The sequence below is a fragment of the Populus alba genome, chromosome 1 (genome assembly GCF_005239225.2).
Source record: "Populus alba chromosome 1, ASM523922v2, whole genome shotgun sequence".
Lineage (NCBI taxonomy): Eukaryota > Viridiplantae > Streptophyta > Magnoliopsida > Malpighiales > Salicaceae > Populus > Populus alba.
Window position 1 is genome coordinate 17,739,380 of NC_133284.1, and position 21,434 is coordinate 17,760,813.

Here is a 21,434-nt window from a genome sequence, read left to right on the forward strand (position 1 = left end):
TCTGGTTCTCTAAAAGTCAACTTGTCTCCTTGGGAACTCTCACATGACTATACGTGCAAGGCTTGAAAGTTGTATCTTTGCAATTTTTATGAATTAAGCTTTACTAAATTAATATTAGCTTTTAAAGTAGAAGAAGAAGAAAGTAGAAACCACGCGCATATAGTAAATTTGGTCTCTCCTCTTTATTTAAGGTCTGCGGGCTTCGCAGGATGTGTGACAAATAAATGTGTAACTAAAATGGTCAAACATTGTCATATTATATTGTTATTATTAATAAAAACCTAAGGATGGAAGGGAAGTTATTGCACACCAAGACATAAAATACTAGTCATTATAATTGTAATAGTATAATGACAGAATTGTCAGATATAAAATCTTTGAATTACATGTTTGCGATAAGATTGTTTATTTACCATGATATAATTGTTATTTTTAAATTACACGGGAAGATATTGGTTTTTTTTACTTTTTTGGCACTATAAAATTACTTAGCTACCCCTAAAATAAAAAATAAATAAACAATTGTCCTCCCCCTTTTGTTGCTTTGATGTCTTGTTGAAAAATATAAATAGAAGTTTTTGATACGAGCTTTAAATTATTGTAAGTAAAATAATTCATAATAAATCTATGCTAAGAAATTGTAATTCGAAATTTTAAGTTAAAAGTTTTTCTCACATTTTTTCAACTTGATATCAATGTTTTAATTTTTATCTTTTTTTTCCTTTTTATCTTCATTTGTGCAAGGACTCAATTCATGTGTTAGTTTTTTAATAAATGGTAAAATATTATTGGTTATAGTTTAAAAATATTAATACATAAACAACTCATGTATCTTACTAAGATAACACATTTAGAAATACATCATTATATGTCTATTGATTGATTTGTATCATTGGCTAATTACCAAGTAGTGTTTCACAAGAAATTAATGGAAAATAATTTCTATTTTGTTTCCAATGGGAAGTGAAATTATATACTTTCCTTCAGTAATAGTAAAATTAGGCTAATAAAACATATATAGTTGAAGTCAAGAGTCAAGGCAGTTGCAATTACGTTCGTCACCGTGTCCCAATTTTCCCGATGATTTTAATGCATGAGGGATGACAAGCAAAGCACATGGTGGAAAATTGGATCCGAAATCTACTCCCATTAATTTCATACAATAATTGAGCAGCCTAGTTTTTTTATATTTTAAAAATATTTTAAAGTTAAAAATAAATTTTAAAAAATAAAAAATATATATTATTTTAAAATATTTTTAAATTAAAAACATTTTAAAAAATAACTCATTTCGTAATTTTAAAACCAGCTAAATTAGATGCGTGAGATATGGTTGCATTTGAAAACGCAGGTCAACCTGTGTTTTCAACAAATTCAAATTTGTTTTTGTAAAAAAATAATTTTTTTTATTTTTGGATTGTTTTGATACGTTGATCTCAGAAATAATTTTTAAAAAATAAAAAAAAATATTATTTTAATGCATTTTAATACAAAAATACTTTAAAAAAAAATTATAACTATACTTCCAAATAAACTATATAGTCAAAGAGATCACATTCTCCTGAATTCTTTGGCAAGACAAAAAAGCAATGGCACATGATCTGCTTACTTTTTGATGTTCATTGAGTAGAAAAGTATTGATTACTTCATATATTAATTAACAACATTTTAACGACAAATTGGATGTGGTCCGACAACCCCGTTTATCTTACTAGTTTATTTGAAGTGGTTGCATGGAAAATTCACACAGCTCAAAGACAATAAACATAAACAAAAACAGAAAACACTTCCTCCTAACATGGATGTGTGATGTGTCTGCATTAGTTCTCTCTGTCGAGAGAATATAGTTTTTAACGAAGAATAAACAGTTCTTTATTTATAGACCCCCTAAGCTTTTTCCCCTACCAGCTTGTACTTAGTTTTGTACCCGTGTTTGTTTCGTCAGAGGGTTTTGATAAAAAATAAAAAAACAAATTTGAATATACGACCATTTCTAATATGTTTTTGAATATAAAAAAATTATTAATCATGAATTAAAATATTTATATATATATATAATTAATCAAATTAATATAAAAAAAATTAAAATTAAGGTATTTAATCTCGCAATATGAGTCATGTATTTAGTTGTTTTTAACGACTATGTTTTCTATAATATTATTTTCATTTTGTGAAACAACCATTTACATTGATAGAAAAAAATATATATATAATATATATATATTATAATCAAATGTTTAAAAATGAAAAAAATATTAATTAAAAAAAACAAAAAACAAAATTGAGTTAACCTTTATAGACATACTAACCTCGCAATCATGTGCATATGATTTTGAATGACCCATAGAAAGGAAAGTAAGGCAAAAAACATGAAAATCAATTCAAAAAAAAATTATGTTGAGGAATAAGATTGAAAAAAATATTAGTATATTCAATCAAATGATTATTTGTACAAATAAAAGGTAAATATAAAATCACAAACAAAAACAAACTGAATTAAATTATGAAGTTCAACTATAAAATAAATTAATTTTGAATGGTGAAACTGAAAAAAAAAAAATAAAAACAAATATGGGTCAACATGTGTTAACCCACTAATCTCATAACCATTAGCACATGATTGAGATAATCCTATAAAAAAAAAAGTGAAAAAAAAAAACATGAAGATGAATTCCATGAAAAATAAATGTTGAAAGATGAAATTGAAAAAAAAAAAATATATATATAGGACCAAAAAAATATCAAAATCAATTTATGCTAACCTTTGAAAATCATGATTGTGATGATGAGATCAAGACTTAACAACGCATATAGAAAAACTTAAAAAACAACGAAGAAAAATTCTCAATAAAAAAGACATCGAGGCATGAAACTTTTAAAAAAATTTATTATAATAAAAAATAAAAGAAAAAAATATGAGTCAATTAGGGTTAACTCACTAATATCACGATTATGAAAACATGATTGAGATAACCTCATAGAAAATAAAGTAAGGAAAAAAAAAAGCACAAAGGCCAACTCTAAAAAATATTGGAGGATGAAATTGATTTTTTTTTATATATATAAAAAAAAGCATAAGAAACGACTAAAGTTAACAAATGTTAACCTTTAAAACTCGTGATAGTGGTTATAAGGCCAATGATGACTATGTAGAAGACAAACCCAAAAAACAACGAACAAAAATTCTTAATAAAAAAATATTGGGCATGAAACTGGAAAAAAAAAAAAAAGCAACAAAAAAAATCAAATTTATTCCAGATAAACCCGCCAAACCCTGTGACCATGGGTATAGAATTTGGATAATCTTATAGAAAGGAAAGCGGAAAAAAGAAGAAGCATGAAGACCAATTCCATAAAAATCAAATATTAAAGGATGAAATTGAAAAAATAATTTATATAAAGGATCTAAAAAGACCAAATTCAACCATGTTAACCTTTGAAACCCATGGCTCAATAAAAAAAAATATAAAGGGATCAAATCTAAAAAAAAATGCAATAAAAAAAATATTCAAAGCAAAATAAACATCATTAAAAAAAATAGGGGTCAAACTCGACATGAAAAAAAAAATTAAAATCAAATGATGAGAGGATGAAATTGAAAAAAAAAATTAGTTAGTGGAAGGATTTAAAAGTATCAAAAGAATAAAGGACTAACTTTGATATAAAAATAAAATAAAGCCCAATGATTATGGATGAAATTGAAAAAAAAAACTTATTAAAAAAAAATATAAAAATAAAAAAAATAACAATAAAAAAATAATACCTAAAATAGATATGAAATATAAATGATAGAACACTCCCATAGTTTGGCCAAGCACTTTCTCTTTTTATTAATACTTTATATATGTGGAAAAATCAAATTGCTCTTAAACTAGTTTAATTATAACCAAAAACAAAAAAAACAAAAGAAAATGGCAAAAAAAACCCCTTAGAGGGAGCTTCATTTTTGTCTCTTCCTAGGCAGATGAGTAATTTAAATGTGCTTATAAAAAAAATGTTTAAAATGCCTTTGAATATAAGTTTTTATTGTCTTACAATGATAATCAAGTCATTTAACTATTCATAATAAAAGTTAAAAGTCGGGTTTGTTCTCAATTAATTTGTCAATGACCTATATAAAATGATCAAATTACCACTTATTAGCTAGGTTAATTGTATATTTCTTAAAGGGTCAAGGTGGGGATAACATTGTAAATTACTATAGTATTTTTTAAAATAGACAAAATTTTAAAAAAAACTAAAATACCAGATATTAAAAGTACAAATCTAAATGAGGATAGTTTCTGAAAAAATTTATAGTATTCCATGTTGTAATTAGTAATATCTAATTATTTATTCTAGGTTCACTTAAAAAAAAAACATATATAAAAAGATTTTAAAAAATAAAATTTATGCTTTATAAAAAATAATAAATATACTTATATCTAGGATTTTTCTCTTTTATTTGTATTTTTCTTTTTATTTAAAATAATCTAAAAAAAATAACTACCAATATGTTATTAGTTGCAGCTTAATCACCATAAAATATAATTTAGGGGATTTTTCTTTTCATTTTGAATCAGAATGTTGTAAAATTCAGAATGCGGTGCCGTAGAATATATTCTGCTGCCCTTGGCTGGATTTTGGAAATGTTTTCCTAGACTTCCATTTTCTTGACTAAAAGAAAGATTAGGCCATTTATTAATGAAGTCAACTTCAGAATGCATGTGATTTGCAGGTGATTAAGATAGAAAAAAAAATTAACTAAGCTTTAGGATGTGTTTGGGAATGAGATCTAAGGGAGGTATGAATTTTTTTTTTTTTGTGGGACTCACATAAATAAATCAAGAAAAAGCAAGATTGGCTGTAGCTTTTTGTACATTAAATGAACTGTCCATTATAAAAAAAGAAAAGAAAAGAAAAAAAAAACAATCACACCTTATCAGATCTGTGTTCCAAATATCCTTTAAACTAGAAAAGAAGGGTTTGTGTCTGAAACACTGTTTTGAGAGCTGAAAACGTAAGACTGCTCTCAGTTGTTAATTAATTTACACGTACCAAAAAAGAAAAAAAATTAAATCTCCAAGTAACATCCCGATTGAACATGGCCAGAGTATTGCTGAGGTGTCTCCATTTTTTTCCACTTGTAATTCTTCAAGTCGAGCACATAAGCCATGTAGGGCTCACGGAATCCCGCCGTACCAATCACCCCCAACTTATCCTGCCACGCCGTTACATTAGCAATGTTGGACACGTCGGCAGGAAGATCGGCAACAGGTTGCCACGTGGATCCTTTAAGCGCCACCACATAACCGCCACGACACATGTAGAGCACCCCGTCACTGCCGCACACGCAAGTCTTCGGACACATGGCATCTTCCAACAAGTCATCGAGCACATTTTCCCATTGCCAGGAGGCAATCTCGAACACCTCAGCAGTTCTCTCAAACCGGCCTTGCATCTCGGTGCAGTAGCCTCCTATGACATGGAGCTTGCCATGTCGGAAAATCGCCTTGCATTCGTCACGCTCTCTCGCCATGTCAGGTAATGAGAGCCACTCATCTTTTGCCGTGTCATATGCCATCGAGGATCTCAATGCATTCTTGTCGCCATCATGTCCACCCACAACATACACCATCCGATCAAAATCAGATGCGAATCCAAAAAATGATCTGCGCACACCCGGCATGTCAGCTCCGCGCCGCCACGTGGCCGAGACAAAATTGAAGATGAAAACGGAAACGGAAACCTCCCAGGTCACCGGATCCAACCCACCCAGCACCACAAGATCTGACCCAACACTGGCCACCTGGCAAAACAATGGCAACCCATTTGAGAACCCAGGAATCGGGGGTAACTCACACCAGTCACCTGTATCCGGTTCAAGAAGAGCGAACCGGTAGACCGGGCTGACCCCATTCTTCATGATATTAGAAGCTTGATCGGGGTTAACTCTCGCCTGTACCATCACAACAAGCTTTTGACCAGTGCAAGCGGCTCTTCTAAGCCGGCGAAACTCCGGTGACTCGGTCTCGCTTTTCCAAGACTTGCAGATGGATACAACTGTTGCCAATTGCTTGTAATCCACCCGGATCAAACAATCACGAGCTATATCATAAGGAAGGCCTGGAATTAGCTCCATGACCACTAAAAGAAGGGAGAAAAAACGATATCAACAAGCACGAAAGTGTGTCACTAGCTGACGGTTTGACAAGCCCAGATAAAAGCAGGGAGATAACAGAGCAAGTTTTGCTGTGATCACTCAAGAGACATGGCGCTTCTAATATATAGGGAGATAAGCCTTGTTAAAGGCGGTTATTATTATTATTGTGTTCTAGAAAGGTGGGAGCAATTGGAATTGGAAGAGACCGAGGGGTTGAAGATGACCATTGGAAGCAGCCTGTTGTTACTTCTTTTTTTCTGTTTCTTTTTTATCTTATAATAACTGCCTTATCCCTTTGCTTGAATTTTATACTAGTGTGATGTTTAACAACATAGTTGAAGGTGCAACCGTGCAAGTATCAAATAATGCCATTGCTTAATATAATATTTAGAATGTTTTTGAAATTATGGTAAAAAATTATTTTTTAAGGTGTTTTTTACTTGAAAATATATTAAATAATATTTTTTATTTTTAAAAATTATTTTTAACATCAACCTATCAAAATAATATGAAAATATAAAAAAAAAATTAAAAAAATATTTTTGAAACACTAAAACAAACAAAGTTTAATACTAGGATCAAGGTAACTCATCTGATTAGGTTTTGGATTTGTTTTTTAATGATCACGAATTCAAGTTTCTAGTTAGAGTTACTGAAAACTTATATAATTATTAATTTTAAAATTTATAAAATTAATTAAAATATATATAAATTATTCTTCAAGCACTGTATTAAAAAAACAAAAAAAAACTAGGGTGTTGGATTATAGTGTCAGAAACGATGTATCTCGGACGTTGTTTTGCTACTTCAATAATAGAATTCATGTCAAACTATCGTAATGGCAACTTGCAGTGCTGGATTAGCATGTGGCGAGATGCTATAGCAGCAAGCTGTATCACATTTTTTTGCTGCTCTGATTGGGGCATTTAGTGCCATCTGTCTGCCTGTCTGTTCAAATAGCAATAAAAAAATGAAAACCGTCAAACAATAACTTCTACCTCATAAAGCAGTAAACCTTGCGGACAGAGGAAGTTTGATCTAAAACATGCATCTGTGTATTTATTCAAAATACATCTTATTTTAGGCAAAAAAAAAAAAAAAAGAGTCTCAAGTCTCCACTTGCAGGTGTATATTATTTATTAAATCTGGATGGATATGTGATTTCTATCCACATCTGACCACTTTGCTATTTCTGGCTAGCCGACAAGCTCGCAGACGGAGACGGAGATGGTTTTATGGGCCGATGAAATCCACTGGCGACTGGCGGGGACCGCTGTCCTTTCAATGTGATTACAAGGTAAGGTAAAATTCGGGACAAGGCATGGGCAAAAATAGAGGTCAGGCGAGCCACCTGTTTGCAAATCGATTAACAAAGACGGAGACCGTCGTCTTAGATGGCGGTAAAATATCATCATTCGTGATGTCAAGACGCACGAATTTGTCCATCGAACCTTTTCTTTCACTAAAAATAGTATTTTTGAATGCTGCTGTTACTGACGGGTGCTGTCAGCTTGATAATATCTGTGAAATTTGTGTCTGGAAGATTGCTCAGAGATTTTAAAATAATTACAAAAATAAACTAAATGAGCGAAGTATTTTATTGTTAGTCAAGATATAGATTACTGTGTATTAAAATAATATACGAATGAAATTCTCTTCCTCAAAAAATTAGCTAAGCATGCAATTAGAGATATAATTGTTTTTTTCATAGAATATATTTATAATTAAAAGAATGATTAAGAACAAAATAATTTGTTTTTTTTTTTAATCTTTGGATGTGGGATTCTTCTATTTTTCATGATTTTTTTTTTAATTTTATTCATTATTATTCAGTTCGTTGGAAATTTATATTTTTTTGTTTTGAATTCATTTGTTAATTTGAAATTTTTTTTCAATTCTGCACTTAAATTTAAAGATTTTTATTCGTCCTCTCAATTTTTTTTCAAATGAAGTTTTTATTTTATTAATTGCTATTTTTTTTATCCTATAATTTTTTTTTTCCATTTGACATTTTAATGATTAAGATTTGGTTTTCTAAGTTTTTTTTATTGCTTATAAGCCCTACCCAGTAGTCAATCTAGGACAATGATCAGGTCATGGTTTGAGTAGATTGACTCGAATTAACCTAAGCCAATCAAATCTTTTTTAAAAAACAAAAAAATCAAAATGATTCAATTTTGAGAAAAAAAAAAAAAAAAAAATAGTCAGTGGGTTTTGACTAGATCTTCCTCGACCTAACCGAAACACAGGTCAACTAGGTTTTTAACAATCTTACACTTGATTAATTCTCCCTTAATCTGTTTTGAAACTTGACCCGTTCATTAGTCAAACTTTCGAGTCAAGCAAAGTTTTAAAATAGTTGTTTTCTAAATGCAATACTTTCAATTTAGCCAATACTTAGGATCATGGGTTTAAAAAGTTTACATAGATTGATATCACTTTTTTTTTCAATTACATTTGAAGGTTTTTTTTTTTTTTTTTAAAAAAAAAAAAAGCTTCGTTTATTGGGCGGCTTAGGTTTCTTTTGAAATCTATTTTTTATTCTTTTTTATTATTTTGTCCTTTAAAATTCAATTCTTTTTAAAATTAAACTTTTTTTATGCTTTGCATTTTATTTGATTATCCTGTCTGCATGATCCAACTCGTGAATTTTGATAATTTCATTTATTTTTATTGGTGCTTTATTTTTTATTACTTATTTTTAATTGATTTTGTCATTTATATTTTGATTTACGAGGATTGATAAGTATTATTTTTCTTAGTTATCTTTCTATGATATCAACTCATCAGTTTTTTTTTTTCTTTAAAATTCAATAATAGTACTTGAGCAACTTTTTTTCACGTTGCAAAATTTTTTTTATCTAAACCAAAGCAGGAGTCATCTATCCAGTTATGAATTATTCATCTTTGAAGCCGTGGTGACTTTCCAGGGATCCATAGCAATCGGCAATCCTGACTGCATCCAAACTACGACGAATCAATAAAGCAACAGAAAAAGGGCCTGCCTCTTGGCAGTTTTGCTCTTAGCTACTTTGTTTTCTCCAGACGGAGCCCTGTCTATCCAGCCCAAAACCCGGCGAATACTAGCAGTGACATTGACAAAAGCCCACCGGCCGACGAGAAATTCAACCAATAGCGACTTAGCCCGGTCTGTTCAAGCATATATATAATCTTGATTAGGTGATGAAATTTACCACATAAAAACAAGGGGAATTTGCCTTTCACAATCACAACTAAATGTTCCAAGTATTTGATTATAATTCCTGTTAGCTTTTTTAAGCCGGATTATAAAACAAGTGTAAACAAGATTTTTGTTTTCTTTAATACTAAATTAGCAACTAAAAATAACAATAAAAATAATTAAAACTAAAAGTGTGTGTAAAAGGTTTGGAAGAAGTCTTGGATGGTAGTAGTGCTATTATTAGAGAGAAAACGCTCCTTCTATATAAGAACAATTTTACATATAATAGATTCTCTTTCAAGATGCGATAATCCATTAGAACTTTAGATGTATAAAAAATTCTCCAAAACCTTTTAATCATCTTTTTTACTCACTTGAATCAATAGAGTATGAGAAATAAAGTGTAGTGAGACTTGAGAGGAAATGTATATATTGTTCTTAAATTATGTATAAAGATATATAAGAGACTAGGTAAAATTGGAAAGTATTTTTAAGATTTTTTTTATGATGAGAAAATTATGTTTTTTCCATCCTAAACACATGTCTTTTACACACACAGTCAATAAAGTATTGGTTACTAAATATATTTAAAATAATTAAATATAATAAATTAATTTAGTCATAAGATCTAAGTCAATAAAATCTATTAATTACTAAAAATAACCATCATTAATTATAATTCCAAATCAATATCCTAACATTCTCCCATAGGATTTAAAACTACTCTTGTAATAAATAAAATAAAAACGATCAATTAATAATGTGTAATAGGTATTAGGTTTTTTCGGGTTCGAACCTATACTTAATTTTAATAAATCTCAAATTTAATAAACATAGTAATTATGATGTTTTAAACTAGGTTTTTTAGATGAAGTTTAAAATTATTATATGCACAACTTATAGGTGATTTTAAATTTCTATCAATGTTACTTTTTTTTCAGTCATATGTACATATTTTTATCTTATGAGTGTCTTTAAAAATAGCTCAAGCTCTTACAATAGTAAGCTCACCACCATACACTCACTTAGGTGAATCTTTCAAGGATATTTTGTTACCAACATCCCGTAAAAAATTTCTTTTAAATTCATTTAGATATTAACTCTTTCTGATTATCATAATAAAAGGCATGTTATTATAAAAATAAGACTCGAGACCATCATGTAAAATACATGTATTTTTGTGCTTTGGGCTTCAATCACCCAACAATTTTGGTTTTTACCTAATGAACTTCATTCATGGGATCATCATTTATTTGAAAACAGGTTTTCACTATTGGTGATTATTTCAAGGGCTTTAATTTCATTGACTGAACAACTTGTTGGCACACCAAACCTTTATTAAGCGGATCTGCAAAGTTGTTTTCATAGTTGAAAAAATACAAAATAAAATAAAATAACATCATAGGATATAAAATATCTAATGGATTCATGTTTAATGATCATATATCTTTTTTTTTTCCATTAAAGTCGTACTCTTAGCCTTGGCTATAGGAGCTTGGTTATCAAAATATATTAATATAGGCGATATTGATTTAGAAATAAATGGTTTATGAATTAAAATAAATTAAAATCACTCGATTTTTAAACTAGTAGCATCTAATACAACCATCTATGTTTTTATGGAAGAACAACTAATTATAGTTTTTTTTTACAAATTTCTAATAAATTTTACCACCACATAAAATGATGAATGACTGTTTGAAGCAAATTAATTTACTATATGGTCAGAGTACAAGTCAATTACATTTTTATGAGTAAACAAAAGTGAGTTAGCTTTGATGATGCAATTCACTTGAATAAATGTTATTTTAATCTTTGAGATTTTTCAAGAATTACTTTCGATTGTGATGTTAAGTGTGTGCAAACTTTCATTGATGATTATTAGACGAAGATGTGAATTGATTTTTTTAACCACAAGCATGAAGGGTTTAATAATTTTAAGTAATGAAAGATCATGATTAAAAATAAAATAGAAAAAATGGTAAAGAGATTCATGATAAACAATGATCTAAAATTTTATTCACCATAGTGTTATGGGTTCACAAGAAAGAACGTATTGTTGGACATAAAATGGTTAGACATATATCCTATCATAATCTGGAAAGGTGAACAAAACTTGTAAGAGAAAGCAATATCCATGTTATTGAATATTATATTATTTAGGGATATTTTGGTAGAAACTACTTGGTAGAAAGAAACATCCATATTATTGAATAATTATTATTATTGTTACCATCATCATTATTATCAATATTACTACTACCACTATTATTATTAATATTACTACTACCATAACCACCCACCACCACCACCACCACTATTATTATTATTATTATTATATCATTATCACCACCACCACCACCACCACCAATATTACTATCATAATAAAATATTATTATTATCACTATTACTAACTTTATCATCATCATTAGTAATATTATTAATAGTATTGTTAGTATTATTATCATTACAACCACTACAATTATCATTATTAGTATTACCACCACCACCACCACCACCACCACCATTATCATCATTGAAAGAACAAAAATCATAAACTTGATTTGAAAGATAAAATTAAAAACAATAAAAACTTTGACAAAAGAGTTAATGCAAAAAATAAGAAATCAAAAGTAGAAGGAACAAATCCAAAAATATCATATACAAAAATTAGAATTGAAGGACTAAATTGAAAAAAATACATCTATAAAAGAAATAAGAAATTAAAAGAATGAGGATTGAAATGAAAAAAAAAATATATGGGAAATTGTAATTGAAAAAAAAAAATTATCAAAAAAATAAAAAATTAAAAGAATGAGGACTGAAAATAAAAATCAAATAACAAAAAGGACAATGATATATTTTAGCTGCCAGAAGAGAGAAAAAAAGATAAAAATAAAAATAAATAACCACTAGTAACAATTCAACCACTACATACTTACATGCGTTATATCATGTGAAACAGAAGATGGTTGTGCATTCAATAAGATTATAGATGATTAAAATCAAATGGTGTCATTCACTTCACCTAAAAGCCAAAGTTTTTTTTTTTTGGATCTTTCTTAAGGTTAAAAACATGCTTTTTATTGTATTTAAATCATAGAAAAACTGTAATTATCGTTATCCAATAACTCAATAAATTTTTGATATCATGAATAAAAAAATATTTTTACTATTAAGAAATTTGTGAAAGATCAAGAAAGCCTTGATCAACGATTATAAATTTTATTAGTTCTAGAGTAAAATAATAATATCACACACACAATTCTAAACAATCTTTTAAGACTAATAAGCCAATAAAAAATACTAACAAACCCCAACTTCAAGACTTGAGTTTTAACTGTAATAATACACTGTAAACCGTATATAAACTATAAAGTAACAATGAAACTCCCATGCTTTTTAACTTTTGTTTTAAAATCATTACTTTGGGTGATATTGTTGGGAAGAAGATCGGCAACAGCTTTCGTTTTCCAAATTCAAACATTAAAGGGCTTGATGGAGAAGGTGAAAAGTTTGGGATATTAAAAAATTCGAGCTAGAGAAAGATTTGCTGTATCGTGGCATGAATTCTAATCCTAATTATATACCGACTTTACAGCATAATTCTTATCGGTTTAGGATTGGTTTGGCCTAACAGTGAAAAGCTTGCGGGATTTAACAACGCTCGATCGAATTGCGATTAAGATATATTTCCTGGCATGGAATAATCTAATTAGCCGAACCGAGTATAAATAGTCTTCGAACCCTAAACGGCAAACCGGCTGCCTCTCTCCTCTCATTCACTCCCCCGCGCTGCCGCCACCCAAGATTGGCCTTGGTCCTTCACCATCGCGAGAAGTCCCAGTCACCCACGAACCACCTCTCTCTCAACCCCCTGCCTCTCTCTTCTCTCATCCAACCAGTTTCGGGTTCTGTGAGATCTCTTGGAAAATCTCCAATTTTATTCTGTTTTGCTTTTAGATTTTTTTCTCTTTTCACAAGGAAGGGAGGGAGAGGAGTGGAGGGGAGAAGATGGAGGAGAGTAAGGGTCCGAAGAAGGTGATGTCGGCGTGTGATGTGGAGGCGTTGAAGAAATGTTTGGAAGAAAATAAAGGGGATTACGTCAAGTGTCGGTCCCAGATTGAGGCCTTCAAGTCTTCCTGCTCTCTCAACAAGAATCCTCCATCTACTACCTCTATGGAATCCCAAACAAAGACGGCTTAATGAACTTCAAATATTTCTGGTTTAGGAGAGGTTTCTTCTTAGATTTTGACGGTGACCCACTTGCTCCGATTTATTTTAACGTATTGGGCATATATTCTTCAATTTTTTGTACTTGTTTGCCAACTTGATGGAATGAAATTGGTTTTATTTTATGATACTAATTAGATATGTTCTCATGTTGAATCCTTTATTTGTTCGAAAAACGCAGTACAAGAACTCCTAAATCGTATAAACTGAATTCGGTTGGTTTGTGAGGTAGTTCATTTTTTCAGGGAGTTCTTACTGGTGTTCATGGCAAGGCTTTCATCAATCAACTTTTTGTGGAACTTGATGGTTAATTTTCAGCGTTTCACCTGGTTTAAGAAAAATTCCGCAGCATACTTTGAACTCGTGTGTTCTTATGCCATAAGCAAGCTCTTTTCGTATAGCACTCGACAACAGATTTTAAATGTCTCTTCCTGACCTGTTTTCTTTCCATGGAAGCAATGCGGTTGATGCAGAGAAACCGACCATATTTTGGTGGGATTCACTTGGATTATTTTTTTTAATTTTACCTTGGAAGCAATTCTTTATATTTTTTATTGATTTATTTTTTATAAAGTTATTCTAATTGGTTTATAGATTTGATAAATTAAATTGAATTATTCTAATATATTTTTATTTTAATATTTTTTAAAAACATGTTATTCTGGTTTTATTTTTTGGTTTATCTTAAACTATTTTTAATCAAATTATATTTTTAATAATTTTTTTGACCTCTTAAGTTTAACCTCACTGCAGGTCATATAGGTCACACGGTTTAAATTTGTTTCTACGGAGGCAGTTTGGAAATGCGGTTTAACCTTTGTTTTTTAAAATTTTTAATTATTTTTTTTGTTAAAATTGAGTATGATTTATATTTTTTGGATTGTTTTGATGTGCTAATGTCAAAAATAATTTTTAAAAATAAAAAAAATATCATTAGCATATATTTCGACATGAAAAATTATTTGAAAAGCAATCGCTACCACACTATCAAACACGTTCAAAGAGGGTGTTTGGTATTACGATAGCTGTTGTAGTTGTGGTTTGAAAAAAAAACTATTTTATAAAAAGTACTTTTAATTGAGGTTGGTTTGAAAAAATAAGTGTGGTTTAAACTGTGGTTGAAATTGAGATTAAAGAAAAAGTAGTTTAATGTGTTTAGTCAAGAATGCTTTTGAAATTAAGGTTATAAAATAATTTAAAATAATATATATTAATATTGATGGTTTTAAATTTAAATATTGTAGAATTAATTACTCCTATTACATCATGAAATAAAAAATACTTTATATAAAATATTTTTTATTATTCTATTAAACTATTTATAATTCCATTACATATAAAATTCATCCGATAAGAACTACAGTTTTCATAATTTTTTGAGCGTAGATAAAATATTATCATGTATAAAATTAATATTACAGTGTGAGTGAATTTAATTCACTCTATCCTAGTTTTTCAAGAAAAAAAATATTATTCACATCACATTACGAGTGAATTTAATTCACTCTAAACTAGTGTTTTTCTTAATAATAATAATAAAAAAGCACATGAACAGTGCAATTCACTCCAAGTGAACAATGCCTAATTCACATGGATACTGTTCACCTGGAGTGAACAGTACCTAGGTGAATTATATTCACCTGCTTGCAGACTTGAGAAAACACCGTTTCAAGTAATGATACACATGGATACCACATGAAAAGAAGTTAAATTTTTTTTTATCAAACGTTATGTTTACGCGGTCAGCTTTAAAAGCAGAAGCTATTGCGTAAACAAACACCCACTAAAAAGATTTATATGGCCCACAACATAATGTTACATTGATCTGAAAGCATTTTGTTTGTTTTTTTTTAATTCTTTTCAATCAATATTTTTTATCATGACATAAATTGTGTATTTGATAGGTTAATTTAATTGGTTTAAATTTTTTGTTTTTGTTTTTTTAATATTAAATTAATTAAAAATTAGACTTAATAATTTATTTTATTTGTTTTTTATATTATTATTTTGATCTCATTATCCGTGAATAATGCTTAATAAATTTACTTGAATTGACTCGAGTTGTTTTTAGTATAATTTTTTTTCGTAATATTATCATTCAATATTGGATCAGTTTGGAATTGAGTTTTATATCTTAGTCTCTTCATAAGAGTTATGAGTTTTGTCATTTTAACTCCTGATAAATTGAGTTGTTTTTTTTTTTTTTTAAGAGATTATCTTGGTCTCATGACCTAGGTCACGAGTTTTTCAACATTTGATTTTATTTTTTATTGGTTTTTCCTGTCGCATAACCTGAGTCATGAGTTTAGCAGGTTAACCCAACCAACTTAATTTTTTTTAATTGACTTTTTTCCTTTAATTTCATTGGAACTAAGCTTTATGATTTATTTTGGTTTGCTTTTTATTAGATTATCCTAGACTTATTATTTAACAATAGTGCATAACATATTAACCTAAATTAATTTGACTTATTTTTTGTGTTATTTTTTAATTTAAATTCTTAAAAATTTTATCTTTTCAACATTGGGTTTGATAGGAGTTAAATCATGTTTTTTTTTTTTTTTTTTTCTTTCAATGAGGCTATCTCCATCTCACTTCATAATTTATAGTTTTTTTTTTAATTTCACCCTTCAATGTTGAGATGATTAGAAATTAGACTTTATAATTTTTTTTAATTTGTCTTTTATGGTATTATCTCGGTTTTATGACTCAGATCGCAAGTTTAACAGGTTAACCAGGTTCTTTTTTAGTTTTTTTTTTTAATTTTTATCATTTATCATTTGGTTAATTGGAAATTAGATTTCATAATTTATTTTCAATTTGTTTTTTATAAAGTTATCATAGATTTACCATTTAGATCATGAATTTGACAGACTAATTTGAGTTGACTCGAGTCAATATTATCTTAATATATATAAAAAATGTTTTTTAAAGGTTTTTTTTAAAGTAAAATTATATTTTTACTGGTTATCCGAATTACTTTTAAACTTGTAAAACAATCAAGTTATATTAAATTGATCTCCACATGATTTATTTATTTTTCCACTAGATTTTTTTTTTTTAAAAAATTAATAATATTTGAAGTATGTGTGTCAACCGTGGTGTCCCTGGAATTTTAAATTTTCAAATATAAAAAGACGCGTTTATTTTCTTATTCATTTGACCCCATTGAACCGAGAGTTTTTCTAACCGTTTCTTTCTTCTTCTTTTTTCACTTAACGGGGAAATGAACTTTAAAATTGGAACCAAAATTCGTGTCTGTCATATCCCACCGTTTCCCCCTCAACAGGTTTTTTTTTCCACGTTATAAATTGGTGGGGCCAAACTGAAACACTTAGGTCTACAACACCTTAATCAATCCCTTCTCATCCTTGTCTCTTTGTTCTTAAACATCTTCTTCACATTCCAACTCCTTTGATTTCCTGATGGCACAGCTAATCCCAAGCCTCCCTAATGACATTGCCACCGAATGCTTGAGACGCCTGCCATTTCAACACTTTCCTGCAGCAACATTGGCATGCGAAGACTGGAAACTTGAGATTGAGTCACCGGAGTTTTTTCAAGGTCGAAAGGTTGCTGGTTATAGCCAACCCACCATTGTTATGGCACTAGCAAGGGTTGGTGAAGAAACAGGAGGTAGCAGTCAGAAAAATGTAAGACGTCCAACTTACAGGCTTGCATTTTGTGACCTTAAAACGGGAACATGGGGTGAATTGCAGCCAATTCCAGAATTCTCAAAAGGCCTGCCGATGTTTTGCCGATTGGCCGTGGCTGGTTTAAATTTGGTGGTGATTGGCGGGTGGGATCCAGAAACTTGCAGGGTATCCAACGCTGTGTTTATATACAGTTTCGTGTCAGCCACGTGGCGTCGTGGGGCTGACATGCCTGGTGCTAAGAGGTCACTTTTTGGGTGTGCATCGGATATCAATGGCAACAAGGTGTATGTTGCGGGGGGACATGACGAGGAAAAGAATGCATTGACTTCTGTTTTGGGATATGATGTGGCAAAGGATGATTGGATTAAACTACCTGACATGGCAAGGGAGCGTGACGAGTGCAACGCCGTGTTCCATTCTGGCAAAATCCATGTCATTGGCGGGTACTCCACGGAAGCACAAGGTGTTTTCGATGCAAGTTCTGAGGCCTTTGATCTCGGCGAGTGGCGGTGGGTTCAAATGCAAGAGAACTTTTTAGGAACAAACATGAGTGCAAGAACTTGCGTGGCTGATGTTACCGGAAGGTTTTGCATATGTCAAGGTAGTGAGGTGATGGTTGCATACGAGGATGCCGACTGGCGGAGAGTTGCTGAGTTGCCGGTTGATATGGGCGGCGTCCCGGCTTGTGTGATGATGGGCCGGAATAAATTACTTGTGATTGGGTCTGGAAAATCTGACGATCCCCATATGTTCTATGAGTTGGATTTGGAGAGTTGCACATGGACAAAGCTGGAGGCTCCAAAACAGCACTCGGGCCATGTTCAATCAATTTGTTTTCTGGAGATCTAGTTTTCCCAGTATTTTGGCACTAAATCTTAACTCAAGGACGAGTTTAACTAAATATCATCTGTGTTATTATCATTTTTCTTATAAATTTATGTATTATCATTTCGTTTGTTGAATGGACAAGGAGTGGTATTAAGATCAAGTGTTTTCATGCATGCTTTTAAGTTTTTACCCTAACAGCAGCTATGATTTGAGAGTGTTTCTACAAGTGGGTCAAACAGCAAACTTAGAATTTCTTTTCGCAAGCAAAATGTCAACGAAATTACTCAGGATCCAAATTTCTCATGACCAGAGAATTCAAACATTCATTAATTGCACCCCTTAACACCCTCACCACCCTTACCAAAGATTCTACAATGCAAGACAGCACTAGTGTAGAAAGATTGATTGAGTGAGAGAGACATGTTTGTGAAGGGTAGCATGTTCACAGAATCTAGCAGCACGAATTGCTCCTACCCTCGGATGAGCAGGTCCCATACAAGGTCCTAGTGGCCTACTCGTCCAAAGGTGGGAAGAACTTGGTAGGAGTGGTTAGGGTTATAATGTAAGGTCATCTAGCATTATCCTCCTAAGAAAATAACGGGGAACAAATCCTTTCCTCTCCATAAAATAAAAAAAAGTTAAAATGATAAAAAGGGACAACACGCAGTGCTCTATTATATATATATACCAACTCCATTCTGTCTTTTTGTGGTTCTCAAAGAGGCATTTCTAAAATATGAACTATGGTTAGTTACAAGATAAAATCATTGCAAGTCCTTTCCTCTAACATGGCAGACTGATTGTCAAATAAAGGAAGGAGCCCACAAGAAAATGGAATACAAACCGGACGTGGATACTAAGCTAAGGTTTTTTTTTTTTTTTTCTAAACACAATATTTGACAAAGGTAAGGTTCACATTCAAAACAAACTGCATGACTTTTGAGAAAAGTAGAATTTTTCAAAACCTCATCATCTAATTATCAAACACTAGTTTTATCAGTGTTACTTCCAACACAAAAGCACAGCACAATAGTCTAGGTACAATGCATCACAGCAACACCAAGCAGAACCCTGATTTAGATGGATCTGTATCGTGCATCCACTTCAGTTGTCTGCTAAACTTTATCTAAGCAGTTATGACATATGACACTACAGAAAGCTAAAAAAAAAAGAGTACATAAACCGTTACAAAATTGAATAGGAAACTCAAGAGATCAAATTAAAGATTTTTTTTAATGGTTGCAAGAACAGAAAACATGACAACTGCTTTACAATAAAGAAAATTAAAGGGAGGCTTGACTGCTGGGATAGCTTAAATTTTGTGACTGTACTTTCATACAATAAACCGTCCAGAGTATATACTATCCCTTGTTCTAAAGTATCAGTAGAAGCTTGACTACTGGGATAACTTAAATTTTGTGACTACTTTCATACAACAAAACATCCCAGGTATATACCATCCCTTGTTCCAAGGTATCAGTAGAAGTAGATGCAGACATAATTGAATTTGAAGTTCCGCGTGTGTTCCAAGTAACATAATGGATGATAACTACCAAAATATAAAAAAGACACTCCAAACAATAAAAGGAATCACCTATTTGTCACAGCTAAGAATTTCATTTGCATAATTAGATCTGGAGATAATAATCTAATATCATATCCTGAAGCATGATATTTGAGATGTAGATCCATGAAAAATGCTTAAAGCCAACAAGAAGAAAAATTCACACCTGATATACGTTTGCAGCATGTATGCTTATGCACAGATGCAGATAAATTAGTAGAATCCTGTGAAGATGAGGATTACCTGGGAGTTTACAGCATAAACATCTGCCAGATAGTAAAGTAAGCGAACACGTGTAGTTGCTGAAGTCTACAACACTGACTTTGACAAATTTGAATGTTGGGATATGAACCTCAGAATATCTTAGACATGAGGTACCTTTTCGCTCTCAGTTCCAACAGAAGCAATAAGAACTTTAAAAGGCATGCTCCTGTGGTCCTTTACTGCTAGTCAACTTCTTATGTGACCTCTGTCAAGCCTTCCGGCATCGTTCTAATCAACAGAGTTAGAGATTGGTAAATTGTAGATGTTTTTTTTCAGATTCAGCCAACCTGGTAGAAGACTCATAGGAATGGCTAAATTCATTTAAAAATTTGCCAAGATTTTTCAGCTTCTCTAAAAGAACTCTTAAACAATTCTTTACATCAAGGTAGATTGAAATTTACCCCTTGTTTGAGACCAGGTTTGCTGATTTGAGAAGTAAGGGCTGACTCTTTCCAGCACTTGTGCTGCTGCAGGGCATTGTAACCATATCATCATTGCAATCTATTATACAAGAGAATCCCATAGCAAATGCTTTTTCTGCAGCATCTTTTCAGTGCTAGAAGATTGAGTTTTTTAGTTTATTGTTAACAGAAAGTTGAGCTATTGCTGCGGAGATCTCAGCTTATATTTTTTCTTCACACCAGGTTAGCCATTGTTTCAGTGAGAAAGACCAGCATTTTCACTCAATGAAGGATAATCTTCCACTGATCAAATTATTCTTGTTCATTTTCCATAATCCACCAAGCAAATTGATTTCCTTCAGCAGGAAAACTGGCAATGCATTGATCTGAAACCAAATAAATAATTTAAGATTATGATATTTTGTTTATTTTTGAACCATTTTATTGCTGACCTGAAAAAACAATACCAGCTTAGTTTGAAAGGCATGCCCACAAATGGTATCATGATATTGTCCTATCAATTCATGCACTAAATAGAAATTTTGTAAGCAAAAAAAGAAATGGCAGTTCTGCGGTCGTGGCCTTTTAGAAGAAGACTCCATACAAACTGCACATCAAATAAAGTTCAAGAAGATAAGAAAAGAGACAACACTCAACATATGATGCAAGGTGCTCATGCCATGGGATTTGTTGCACGATATCTGTTGGTGATTTTTTGTTGCGTTGTTTGTTCTTGGAAGTCACCACCTAGTATTCGATTCAGAGGAAGCAAAGAAAATAGAAGCAAAGGCATTGGTCTTGTTTTTTCAAGTTTGGGGCGCGGCTAGAAAAAAGAAAAGAAAAGAAAACCTGTGTGGAGATAGTAAGAAAGAAGAGGGAGTAGAGATTGGAGGGGGGTGACCGATCTTTTGTTTGGCAAAATGAGAAGCGACTAGCTAGTTTGAAAGAGATATGTTTTTAGGGTTAGGGTTTTTTTTGTATTACCTCCTCAATGTGCAAAATTACCCCCCCTTTGTGTATGTATTGGAAACTCCAATTTATAGATAAAAATATTGTTAGGTCCCCAAACTTGGTCCCTCAACTTCTTTTTTTTTTTTTGTAAATTTAATTTTTTTCTTATTTTTTTTGGATTTTTCTTATCAACATCAACTCGAATAAGAAAAAT

At 30.9% G+C, this 21,434-nt stretch overlaps 2 protein-coding genes across 2 annotated transcripts; one reads left to right on the forward strand and one right to left on the reverse strand.

Annotated features, from left to right (window-relative positions):
* Positions 1–4,850: 4,850 nt before the first annotated feature.
* On the reverse strand, positions 4,851–6,425 carry LOC118050685 (F-box/kelch-repeat protein At1g80440). The gene has a single exon (XM_035061108.2). It carries the CDS (start codon positions 6,119–6,121, stop codon positions 5,054–5,056), a length of 1,068 nt encoding a protein of 355 aa, XP_034916999.1. The 5' UTR covers positions 6,122–6,425; the 3' UTR covers positions 4,851–5,053.
* A 10,266-nt stretch (positions 6,426–16,691) lies between these two features.
* LOC118050681 (F-box/kelch-repeat protein At1g15670) lies at positions 16,692–18,166 on the forward strand. The gene has a single exon (XM_035061095.2). The coding sequence runs from the start codon at positions 16,982–16,984 to the stop codon at positions 18,059–18,061; it is 1,080 nt and encodes a 359-aa protein (XP_034916986.1). The 5' UTR covers positions 16,692–16,981; the 3' UTR covers positions 18,062–18,166.
* The last annotated feature ends 3,268 nt before the right edge of the window (positions 18,167–21,434 follow it).